Source organism: Thalassophryne amazonica, chromosome 11 (genome assembly GCF_902500255.1).
Source record: "Thalassophryne amazonica chromosome 11, fThaAma1.1, whole genome shotgun sequence".
Lineage (NCBI taxonomy): Eukaryota > Metazoa > Chordata > Actinopteri > Batrachoidiformes > Batrachoididae > Thalassophryne > Thalassophryne amazonica.
Genome location: NC_047113.1, coordinates 29380085 through 29392540, shown reverse-complemented (window position 1 = coordinate 29392540; position 12456 = coordinate 29380085). Strand labels below are relative to the sequence as shown.

General features: G+C 42.1%; 1 protein-coding gene across 1 annotated transcript in view; it reads right to left on the bottom strand.

The window, feature by feature from the left end:
* The window catches only part of LOC117519650 (short transient receptor potential channel 7-like), a 214412-nt gene that overhangs the window by 57558 nt on the left and 144398 nt on the right, over positions 1–12456 (bottom strand). The window contains exon 4 of the mRNA XM_034180923.1: positions 4329–4493. Coding sequence (XP_034036814.1) covers positions 4329–4493 — 165 coding nt within the window. The remainder of the gene's footprint in view (positions 1–4328; positions 4494–12456) is intronic.

Sequence of the window (12456 nt, the reverse complement as noted above, 5' to 3'; positions counted from 1 at the left end):
AGGAATTGAACCTCAGTGTGTCATTGTAAACGGAAACCTTTTTAAGAAGGAAAAAATAATGGTATTAATTGGTTACCTCATGCTCATCTTCAACCACTTATCTGGGATCAGGTCACGGGGCAACAGCTCCAGCAGTGGACCCCAGACTTCCCTTTCCTGGGCCACCTCTGACTGGGGGATCCCGAGGTGTTCCCAGGCCAGTGTGGAGATATAATCTCTCCACCCAGTCCTGGGTCTTCCCCAGGGTCTCCTCCCAGATGGACATGCCTGGAATACCTCCCTAGGGAGGCGCCCAGGGGGCATCCTTACCAGATGCCTGTATCACCTCAGCTGGCTCCTTTCAACGCGAAGGAGCCAGCTTTCAATGCGAACGGCAACCGGTTACCATTATTTTAAAATAATGATTGTGTTCCAGAACATAAAAAAATATAAAGTTTTTGGTTTCATTGCACGAACCAGTTTAAAGCCTTGATTATAACTGTAATTAGGTTGAGTTACATGCAGTGGACAAATTTTGTTGTGTGTTTGTATGTACAATAACAGTAAACGCCCTTCTTCTGTTTATTCTTCTTCATCTCGTCACAGTAAAGTAATCAAGGACTGCCACGGGAGAAAGCATCTGTCACTGAGGTAAATGGAAAAATACGTGTCATAAGTTCTTTCTCAGCATGTGATGTTCATTTTAATTTCCGGTCCAGTGAGGCTGCACAGAGGCACCTATTAGAAACCTTTCTCCTGTGCAAGGGATGGATCATGATCCATCTGCCTCCACACATTTACCTGAAGTATCCTGTGTCAGTATGACCCACCCGCCTCACACCCCCCAGCCCAAGGGGTTCGGGGAGCTAATCCTTGTAGAGTGCCTGGAGTGAACTTTGTAAAACTTGATTATTTCTCTGTTGTGGTGTAATTTTTTTTTTCCTTACTAAAGATAAGCGATGTGCTAAAGACAAACATATGATGATGTGCAATGGCCAGAAGATGATTAGGTTGTGTAAAATTATGTATTGCTGATAACATGTAACATATGCTTAGGAGGATAAGTGTACACTATTTTTGTACAGACTATTTAATAACCTTTAGAAAACACACTTCTTGTATTCAAATGCACTATATGCAAAAACATATGTTGTGTGAAAAACGAAATTTAAATTAGACCAGACCTGTTTGTGGAAAAGTAAGACCATAACGGGAGAAAAATTAGACCTGCTGGAAGCTTTTGCAGTGTTCTTTATAACTCTGTCAAAGTGCTTCCTTTGCTGGGAAATAAAGAACTATTGCTTTGGGACATTGATATTTTTTCAGATTTTTTTTTTAAGAGTTGAGCACAGTTAAAACCCTTGAACTCTGGTTTGATAATCAAGGACTCTGTCCGAAGTCTCCATGACAATGGGACTAATAAAGGAATATATTAAATGAATAATGCTGTTCAGCAACATGAACACATTTGGAATTACTACTGCACTACAACAAAACAGCAAACAGGGTATTCTTTTCAGTGGTGTGAGTGCATGTCTGTGCGTCTGCGGACAAGGTAACAAAAAATAATGGCTGAACGGATTTCCGTCAAACTCGGGAATATTTCTTGGAAAGACATCTAGAGGTGATTGTATTATGAAGTAGTTTGGTAAAATGTTATGTCAAGGAAAACATCATCCAAAAAACATTTTTTTTTTTTTGTATATCTCAATAGCCAAGAAGCCTAGATGAATCAACATTGGTGGAAATATTACTTAGATAGATATCCAGAGGTGAATGGATTTTGGTGTAGTTTGGTCAAAGGTCAAGGAAAATATGGTCTGAAAAAAAACAAGAAGCAAAGATGGATCAAACTTGGATCAAAGATTCGTAGGCATATATTACTTGGATAGATATCTAGAGATGATTAGATTTTGGTGATTTGGTCAAAAGTCAAGGAAACACTGCCTGAAAAATACCTTTTTGTAAATCTAAACAACCAAGAAGCTGAGATGAATAATCAAAAGCATATATTGATCAGCAAAATATTTTAATGACTTCATAATGAAGCTACACAGAAGTCTGATGATGAGGTCATACATAGTAAAAAAGAACCATTACCGACGTGTATATTTACTTGTAAATTTATATTGTACAGTGTGGAGTTCACAGTGTATGCATCAGCCCTCTGACACCTTTCATATTACAATTCAAATTGTGGAGTTAAACAGGATAATGTTGAAGTAATTATTAAGTGCAATTTATGCAGGACTTTCAAACTACATCTGCTTCAAAGTAATGAAATATATAATCAAATATTGAAAAGAAGCTTGGATGACAGAATATTAATTAGACGTGACTCCTGGGTTGTATGATTTTTAAAATTGGTCATAACTAAATAGTCAAAATACAAGAAGATTGGTGAATGTAGGAAGTTTTCTTTAATGGCCTGCATAAGCCACTAATGAATGAACCACTTATGAGTGCTTGGTGCACGAGACTCAATGCTACAAAAATGCTTTGCATACTACAAGGATGATTTTTTTTCCTCAGTCGCCTCAGCTGCAGCACAAGATGGCACACGAGTGACACAGGGGCTTCAGACTCAAATGTAATCACATGCAAATACAGATGCTCATGTATGCCCATGTGCACACACTCAAATACACAGGTGTTTGAATGACACGGTGAAATTAGAAGTTGATAGTGTTCCGTGATTGAATCGACCTCTCGGCAGCAGAGCACCATCCTCTTTCGAGCATTTGACATCAGCTGCTCTTTCTCTCATGGTCTAAAAAAGAATGACTAATTCCTCAGTCACACTTAACATGAAGAACTCAAAGGCTCTAAATGCAGAGCCTGCATGCATGTACATTTTGCATGCACACATGCGCAAAGTGAACAGCTCAACACCCTACTGTCAACTTCTGCACTCCCTCTGTTGTATTTTCCATTTAACAGATTATAATTTGCTTGATGGAGTATTAACAATATGTGACAGCATGCCGCATGGCCTCATAACCAGATGTTGGTACCCTGTGTGCTTTCCATTGGACCGGCATGTCAGACTTCCCAACAATGTGGTAGTGTGAAACATCTCAAGAACTACTCAGAAATCCTAATACACACAAGACCACGCATGCACGCACACACACAAATCCAGAATTTAAGATCTGAATTTTGTGCAAACAGTGGGCTTTCAGTTGGGGCTCTGGTGAGGGCGGTCACATCTCCTCCTCTCTCCTCTCTTTCTGTGTTTCTCTATCTCTGCCCCAACCTTCAAAACTCCCAACTTCACCAGACTGTGAATTCTTTGAACTATATGTGGAATAACCATGGAATTGATCAGCTGGTCGCTCAACACTATTGACACCATCTTTTCAACAAGGACATCAAGGCTGGGGGACCCTGCATGCCCAGATGGAACCTATCCTGTGGGCTATGTTCTTGACACCTAGGAGAAGTGACGCCGCCACATGCTTGGCACCACTCTCCGTGGAAGACTTTGAGGATTTATTCTAATTTGCTTTTATGGCAGGAGGGCTTTTGCTGATTAGGTGCTGCCCTGACCTACCAGAAAATTGGCAAGACGGCTGCTACCAAAACCATAACCCCACACCTGTCAGTCATGATTAATGAGGTGGGAAAGGCGGTACAATCTCAGACTGCGTTAACTCTTGAACTTAAACACAAATTGGAAATCATCTCGGAGCAAATGTCTGCCTTACAAAGGAATTGATGTTGGAAACCAGTGAACATTCACAATTGGATCTGGACAGTTAAAGAGAGGCCACATTGGGACTCTGTGCTTCTCTGCCTAACCCAAACATGGCAGCCTTATTAGCTACCAAAGGTTAAAATGCCCCGTTTGTTTTCCTCCAGAAGGATTTCAACGGCCTTGGTGAAGCATCTGGCTCCTTTTCATTTGCCCTGCCCTATAGACTGCAGTTGTCAAGGCCACTCCATACTCTACGCTTGTGTTTCTGTCTCCTCTCCTCCCACCTTTGGCCTCTGCTCTGCCACTCCCCCGAGCTCAGCCGCGTGGTGGAAATGCTAACGCAACCCCAACACACTCATTGCCTCATTTCAGATGATGGACTGTTTCAAAGCTTAGCGTACATAAACAAATCAAATGTATATGTGCGGTTGTTTTAATTCTGATGTGTGCCATTATTACATTCAGCTAGTAATAATTGTGGATTATTGCTGTATTTTTGTTTGAGGCAATTGGGTGTGAAGATGAATTGCCCTTTTAGGGAATCAATAAAGTTGTTTGAATCTTGAAAAATTATAAATTGTTGAATTCTTCAGTTCGAGTACACATTCTTGACTTGTTCCTGTGTGGATTATGCGTTTGCATGTGTTCATACCTTGCTGCAGGGCATGATCCAGTACGAGATAGCGAGGAAGGGCAGCCCAACAGTGACACCAAGTACTGTCCAGCACTTCACACCAACAGACTGCTGCCTCAAACCAGGCAGGTTTTCATACCAGATAGTCAGCAGCTGCTGCTGGCAGTTGGGATGAGCAACAAACTAGAGAAAGGGAAGTGAACACACACACACACACACACACACACACACACACACACACACACACACACACACACACACACACACACACACACACACACACACACACACACACACACACACACACACACACACACACACACACACACACAAACGATCTTCATAAAACATTTGTGAACATTTAAAAGGTTGAATAAAAGCTACATAGTTGCAGAACAGACTAAACAGATTTAAGGTGGCATTACCCCATTGGGATAGTTGATATGATGAAAGCAGACAGGACTGCATGGGGATGTTGCAGTAAGGAGTAGAGATGATAGAAATAATTAGGGAACATTTACCAGAAGGTAATGAGACCAACTGTGTTGTACAGCTTAGAGGCAGTAATGCTAACAAAAAGATGCTGCAATTTACTTTAGGAATGATGAAAATGAACAGGATGAGGAATAGACATATCAGAGAGACGGCACAGACAGGATGGTTTGGAGACAAAATCAGAGTGGAGAGACAGATATGGTTTGGATGTGGACAGAGGAGGAACTCAGGGGGACCCAGGAGGAATCCAGGCCGAAGGAGAAGAGGGAGGCCAAAGAAGAGGTCAGTGGATTTAATGAAGGAGTACAGGTGGTCTGTGTGACAGAGGATGGTGCAGAAGACAGGGTGAGATGGAAACAGGTGATCTGCTGTGGTGACCCCTAAAGGGAACAGCCAGAAGAAGAAGAAGAAGAAGAAGAAATGGCTGTGGCTATATTAAATGCACACTAATGTGTGCATTTAATATAACCTGAAATTTGCAGATAAACAACATTAAGTGCTTTTTCACAGAAAATTGCACACAGAATTTGTGTATTCACAGAAATACAGGTATTTTATGTGGTAAAATAGCTGAAGTTCAGAAACTCACAATTTGGCATAGTAGTCAGTATATTTATTATTTTTATTATTGTTTATTCTTAAACAACATGATAATGTTAGCTAAGTCATGTATTTAGTGCAGGACTGATTTACTATTCACTTATTTCAAACTGATGCTTTTATGTTCAAGCGACATATGTACTAGTGCACATACAGACCTTATGCTGATTGTAATAGCCTTTAAATATGAAATTTATGAAATAATATGGGTACACATTTGTGAATCCTCCTGCAGGTGCCATCGTTTAACAGGTGACAGCACAGCATGTCATGTGTTCTCTTTTTGTGAGTACTCAGGAACAATTTTTGAAACATATGTGCTTTAAAGATTTCAAAGCATTTTGGAGCAGAGTTTTTAATTATAATTAATCATCATTAATTTGTAGTCACCATAAAATTTTGGCACCATCCCCAACCACACATTCTATCAATTCCCATTTTACCTTTTTATTCTGTTGTATATATATATATATATAAAAAAGGCATCATGTTTCTAGCTTGCTCGCTCAGTCACTCACTCACATCAAAGGCAAATTTCCACACTGTAGACAATAAAGTTAAATCGTACCGCTGTCCAAACCCTGCACTGTTGCCAGAAAAAACTCCCATTCTGGTTGCATGTTACAGAACATTTAATTACTTGTGAGCAGAAGCTACTTAAAACATTTTTATAAATAAATAAAAATCTGGCAGTAACAGAGGTGAATTATTTCTACAGACAGACAGCCTATAAACAATCAAGAAACAATTCAATAAAATACTGTAAATGAAAACATGGGGCTCTTAAATGAACCAAACAAAAACAAGGAAACAAAATTAAAACAAAACAAACTACCATAATCTCTTGGTTACCTCTCTTTGTCTCAATACAGGAAACCAACAATTTCACCATGTTTCCTGTCATTGAATAATTCAAAGATAAAGTGTTTTCTCATGTATGTCTTCTTGTTGTTGAACCTTGTTTCCCAGTGAGCGTTTTTGATTTTGCCTGCCCTTTTGGACACATTATCCATGATTCCTTCTCGTGTGTTTGGACCTTTCTCTACCTTTTTGACTATTCTCCTGCCAATCCCCTCATGGACACTGTTGGCAATTTTGGGACTGTGATCCCGTGTACTGATCTTTGACCCCTAGTCAGTAAAGACTGTTTTTGTACTTGCCTGTGTGATCTCTGTGGGGTCCACACCATTGTCCACCTGTGACAGATACCAGTGCCGTTCTTCAGTTGCTATTTTCTATACCATCTCTGAGTACTATTAAGTTGAAAATAATAAAAAAAAAAAAGCTGCCATGTCTACAGCATCTCTTCAAGCAAATGAGAGGAGAGGATTATTTTTGCTGATTTGTCAAAAAAAAAATCTATCACAATAAAGACAAACCACTCATGTAATAGAAGACTGGACAGACACTTGGGTCTGGCTGTGGGTGAGTGCTTTTTATCGCATACGATATAAGATAATAGTTACTTAATTACTGTTGTCATAGAAAAAAATGTCACAAGGAGCACTTTTTTCTTCCTATAGCGCTGAACAGTTGGCACTGAGTCATTTTTGGGGGGCTAACACCACATATTTCAACAAGGAAAACAAAATAAACAAACACTACTTGTACACAGGGCAATATAACGACCTGAGAGCAGGAAATACATTCTTACATTCCTTGTACTTAAACTTATAAAACTGAATCAAAATAAAGTCCAGTAATGCATTTACTCATACAATTCCTGATGTTCCACCTTACGTTTGTGTACTATTGGAATTTGGATTGGTGCACAGAAAATGCATTGATACATGTCGACACTATTGCACCACTGGACAGTGTAGAACTAAATTATACAAATACGGGTGTCCCCAAAAAATATGCAACATTTTATCAGCAAAGAAAATGGTCAAAGCATATGTCTAGGAAATAAATTTATGGCTGGATAGAAAGCTGAAAGGTTGAAGTTTTTCATACCAATGTCAATATTGGCCATGCATTTTGTCAGTATAGCATAAAGTCGCTGCACCTGTTTGACACTCTTGGTCTGGTGCCAAAACTCAATAATTTTTGTTCGCTGTAGTATGGTTAATCTTGGCATTGGAGTCTTGCTTGGCATCAACATAAACGTCAGGGTCTCTGCAAGTAAAAAAGAAACATAAATGATTAAGTTTGTAGCATTTAAGGGTCAAACCGAGTGTTTTAAATGTATTTTTTTTTTTGGGACACCCTATAAATGTTTTATTATTTCTCTGATATTGAGACCTTAGCACATAAAATAAGCTTTAATCCCTTGTAAATGTGATGGGAAACTGCAGGATTAAAAAAAAAAAAACAATATTACAAAAATAAATACAGTCTCGACAAGAAACTGTTTATTCCTGCTATGGGAAGATCTCAAATGGCTGAAGGCTTTCTAAAAGCTTTGATTCTGTGTAGGGCTCACCAGGATAGCAGGTCACATGCACCACTGCTTGTTTTGAAAAGGAAAACAAAATAAAAATAGGCTCACATTTGTTTGTAAATCATGCTCAATATATACAAGAGATACCAAGGAGCAGCAAATGAGAAATCACAGATCCTGTAAATTCATTACAGAAGCATGTTTGCTCTTCTGTGTCAGTGTTCGCCTGGCTAACATATGATGATGTCAGTACTCTAGGAAAGGAAGTAATGAATGAAGAGATGAGGAAGCTGATGATGGATGGTTTTCTTCCTCTTAGGGAGGATGTGGAAACAGAGCAATCAATTCACAGATGTTATATTAACAGAACAATCTTCCATCTTGTTTTTCCTTTGACATGTAATATCCAAGCAACACATTCAGATCCAACCTGATCTTTATCAGTTTATTTTCTGTGTTTCTTCAAGCCATCATTTCTCTCTACCGAAAGTCAACTGGTGAAGAAAATTTTAAACTGGTTGAAAACAAATACCACGAATGTCACTACCATACAATGCAAAAATGAAAGGGACGAAAAGCAGTGTGACTTTTGTTATACTACTGAAAGAAAAAAGTTAATAATTATTTGGTTAAATCATGATAAAGCAAAATGTGAAAAAAGTATTTTAAATTACACAAATTTTGGAGTACTATTGCTAGCCACTGACTTAAGGCATGATTTAATGCCTGTACGCATCAAATCTTTAGATAGATTCACGAATCATAGTAGTGGCATTTGTACTTTGGTGTCTTTGACCTTTGAGGTCAAGAGACATATGGGAAGACACATGGATTCATGTATCTGTATCATATTTGATGATAGAGATACAGTATATCTTGGGTAGAGTGCCTTGATTTGAGATAGTGGTGTCAACTCGGAACATGGCACTATTTTGGTTCTAACTGCACTGAACTACTGAATGAACCATTAATATTTTCAATTTTTTTTTTTTAAATCACTTAACCACATACAGCAACACATCCAGGTACAGGTACTATCAAAATAAATATAAAAATAGTTAAGCTATCAAATTGACATGAATTTACAATTTATGATGATTTATTTCATGAATTTAAATCTTTAAGTCTGTCACGTACGTCATTGCATGACATGGAGTTACAGAGCTGCAGCATAAAGTTGTGGCTGTACATACATTCATCATGTGCATGAATGTCAGTAATTTTGGGCTTTTAATGATGTCCTTAATTTTTTTTTTTTTTCCAGGGTGGAATCATACAGCATACACCATGAATGACTTTAAAAAAGAATTGGGTCTTCTCTAATCCACACAGAGTCAAAATTATGCACACAGACACTAATCAATCAATCAATCAACTTTTTTCTTATATAGCGCCAAATCACAACAAACAGTTGCCCCAAGGCGCTCCACATTGCAAGGCAAGGCCATACAATAATTATGAAAAACCCCAACGGTCAAAACGACCCCCTATGAGCAAGCACTTGGCCACAGTGGGAAGGAAAAACTCCCTCTTAACAGGAAGAAACCTCCAGCAGAACCAGGCTCAGGGAGGGGCAGTCTTCTGCTGAGACTGGTTGGGGCTGAGGGAAAAAAACAGGAAAAAGACATGCCGTGAAGGGGGGCAGAGATCGATCACTAATGATTAAATGCAGAGTGATGCATACGGAGCAAAAAGAGAAAGAAACAGTGCATCATGGGAACCCCCCCACAATCTACGTCTAAAGCAGCATAACCAAGGGATGGTCCAGGGTCACCCGATCCAGCCCTAACTATAAGCCTTAGCGAAAAGGAAAGTTTTTGTTATGTGTCGGACGCAGCTCGGAGAACCGACCAGCGTTTGAAGGACCCAGTATGAAATAAGCAGAGCACGGTACAAAGGCTAACTGAATTTAATACATAACAGTGATAATATAATAACAAAAAGGTGCGGCCTGGCGTGGTGCGCTCCCAGCAGCGCTAACGGTCCGGAGCCAGAAGCTGTTTCGGACCCAAGGACCCCGCCGACACCCCCCAGGTGGCCGCAACAACCGAGTCTGTGAAAGAAGGAACCATTATGTGAGTCCACACTCTACACACAGAACACTTAAAGGTGTACAAACAGCAAACACTTCCTGGCTTGATTACTGATCAGCTTCCCAACCTGCAGGCATGGAACATCCAGTTCACAAAACTCCACTGCAGTGGAAGCTGATACATGACTAACAAACAGCTCAATACAATAAGGTGTGAGGGACACCACATTTACTGACTGTATAACTGTTAGTCACAAAATCTAACGTACCTCAGGAAGTGTGCTGACGAGCGTGAAACCTCACCCCCTCCTCTTTCACAGACTGTGCATCAAACCTGGACGTTCTCAGCATCCGCTGCTGATGAGATGGCTCCCGAGACGACGATCTCACCCGTCTGGTCACAAGGTCGAGTCTCTGGCAAATACACACTGTGCACTCCAGTCTTAAATGCCAACATGTTCCAATCCATCCAGATGCACCACAGCTGTGAGTCCTGACGAGTCGCAGGTGATCAGGGTGAGGTCCTGACAGCCTCAGCAACACAGCCACTCAGTCCCAAACGCACGCCACCTGGGAGGAAAACCAAAAGACAGAAGCAAACCGGCAGCCAGGCCCCCCCAGCCATATAACAGTACCCCACCCTCACGGGAAGCCTCCCGGCGACCACACACACCTGGCCCAGGAGAAACACCCCCCTCCAGGGACCATGGCTGGAAACCGTGTCCGCGTTCATCCTCCAACAGACTGGTTGAACTGGCTGCATCTTTGCCCTTGTTTCTGACAGTCTCTTAGCACAGGTGTGGCCAGGAGTTCCTACACCTGTGCTGTCAGCCTTTATCCAAACATGTGTAATTAGTCATAAAACAAAACACAAACAACCAAAACACCCCCCCCTCCCCAGGGGACCGTTCCATCAAACCCCAGGGCAGGGGAGAAAGGAAAAACAACCCAAACTTGAGCTCACAAACAAAAATGCCAAAATACCCCCCCCCCCCCCCCCAGAGGACCGTTCCATCAAACCCCAGGGAAGGGGAGAAAAGAAAAACCCAAACTTGAGCTCACAAACAAAATGCTACAACACCCCCCCTCCTCCCCCCCAAACGACATGTAGGGACCAACACCCCCCAGAGGGCCTCCCACCAGCTCCAGGAGTAATAACCACGACCGAGGTCCCTCTGGGATCCAACGTCACCCACGGGGACTACCAGCGCCTCCCAGAGGACCACTCGTCAACCCCAGGAGACACCTCCCCTCATGACCAATGGACCCAGCCCCGGCCGTCCATGGCTATATGGACCTACAGCCCTTTCCCCCCCAGAGGACACCACAGTCAAACCCTGAGGGCGGAAACTGGGGGGGAAAACAAAAAGATACCCCAAACCCCCCCTCCCCTCCCGGGTGCAGAGGCTACCTGGGAAACGCCCAGCACAACCCAACTGCACCCCTCCAGCAATGCCGACACCACGGCACACCCGACTGGAGTCAGAGGAGAAGAGAGGGCATAACAAAAAACAAAAAGAGAAAAAAAACAACCCAAGTACCACCCCATCACCCCCCAGGGGACCGTTCCATCTAACCCTGGGGAAGTGAAACAAAAAAAAATAAAAGGAAAAACAAACAGACCAACACACAGTTGTTTGGGTCCCCTTTTTTTTTCTTTTTTTTTTTGTCTTTATCAGACAGGCTGCAGGGTCACAACCCCAGACAAATAGTGGACAACAAAAAATAAAATCCCACACAAAAACCAACTCAAAAAAACACCCACACAAAATGAACTAACACAAAACAAATCAGTGAGTTATACCGTCAAGCTCAACCAAATGGAACACACCTGTTCCTACTCAAGAGCTTGACGGTAACGTGATTCGGTCACCACAAGGGGGAGCCAGAGTGCAAAAAATGAAAAAACCCCTTTGGCGACAGAAAAAACAAACGAGCTGCTTTTATGTGCGCAGCTGAGTGCAACACAACCAAAATGTGCTCAACTAAATAACGCCAGAGCTGAAACAACAGACGCAGTAGTTACCTTTGTCCGGGGAAACGGGGCTACGACTGTAACACAGGAAGCCCAGCGACCCGTGCTAACAGAGCTCCGCCGTGCGCGTGAACCCATTACAAACGCACTCTTGCAGCTCCCGTTTAAACCTCTTATCCGGTCGGAGTGTGACGCGAAGCCGTCACCAGTCACACTCCACCACGACCCACGGATAAGGCACAACACAGGAACACGGCTGCAAGAGAGCACAAATCAGTATCCAGTAATGGGTTCTCAAACACGCACCTTCCGGGCGGAGAGCCCCGCAACTGATCCGGATAACCACTGAACGTCTGCTGCCGCCTTCCCGGCGCGTTACCGTCTCTGCTACCGCTGGGTCCGTGATGTTTGGCCAGAGACTACTGTTATGTGTCGGACGCAGCTCGGAGAACCGACCAGCGTTTGAAGGACCCAGTATGAAATAAGCAGAGCACGGTACAAAGGCTAACTGAATTTAATACATAACAGTAATAATATAATAACAAAAAGGTGCAGCCTGGCGTGGTGCGCTCTCAGCAGCGCTAACGGTCCGGAGCCAGAAGCTGTTTCGGACCCAAGGACCCCGCCGACACCCCCCAGGTGGCCGCAACAACCGAGTCTG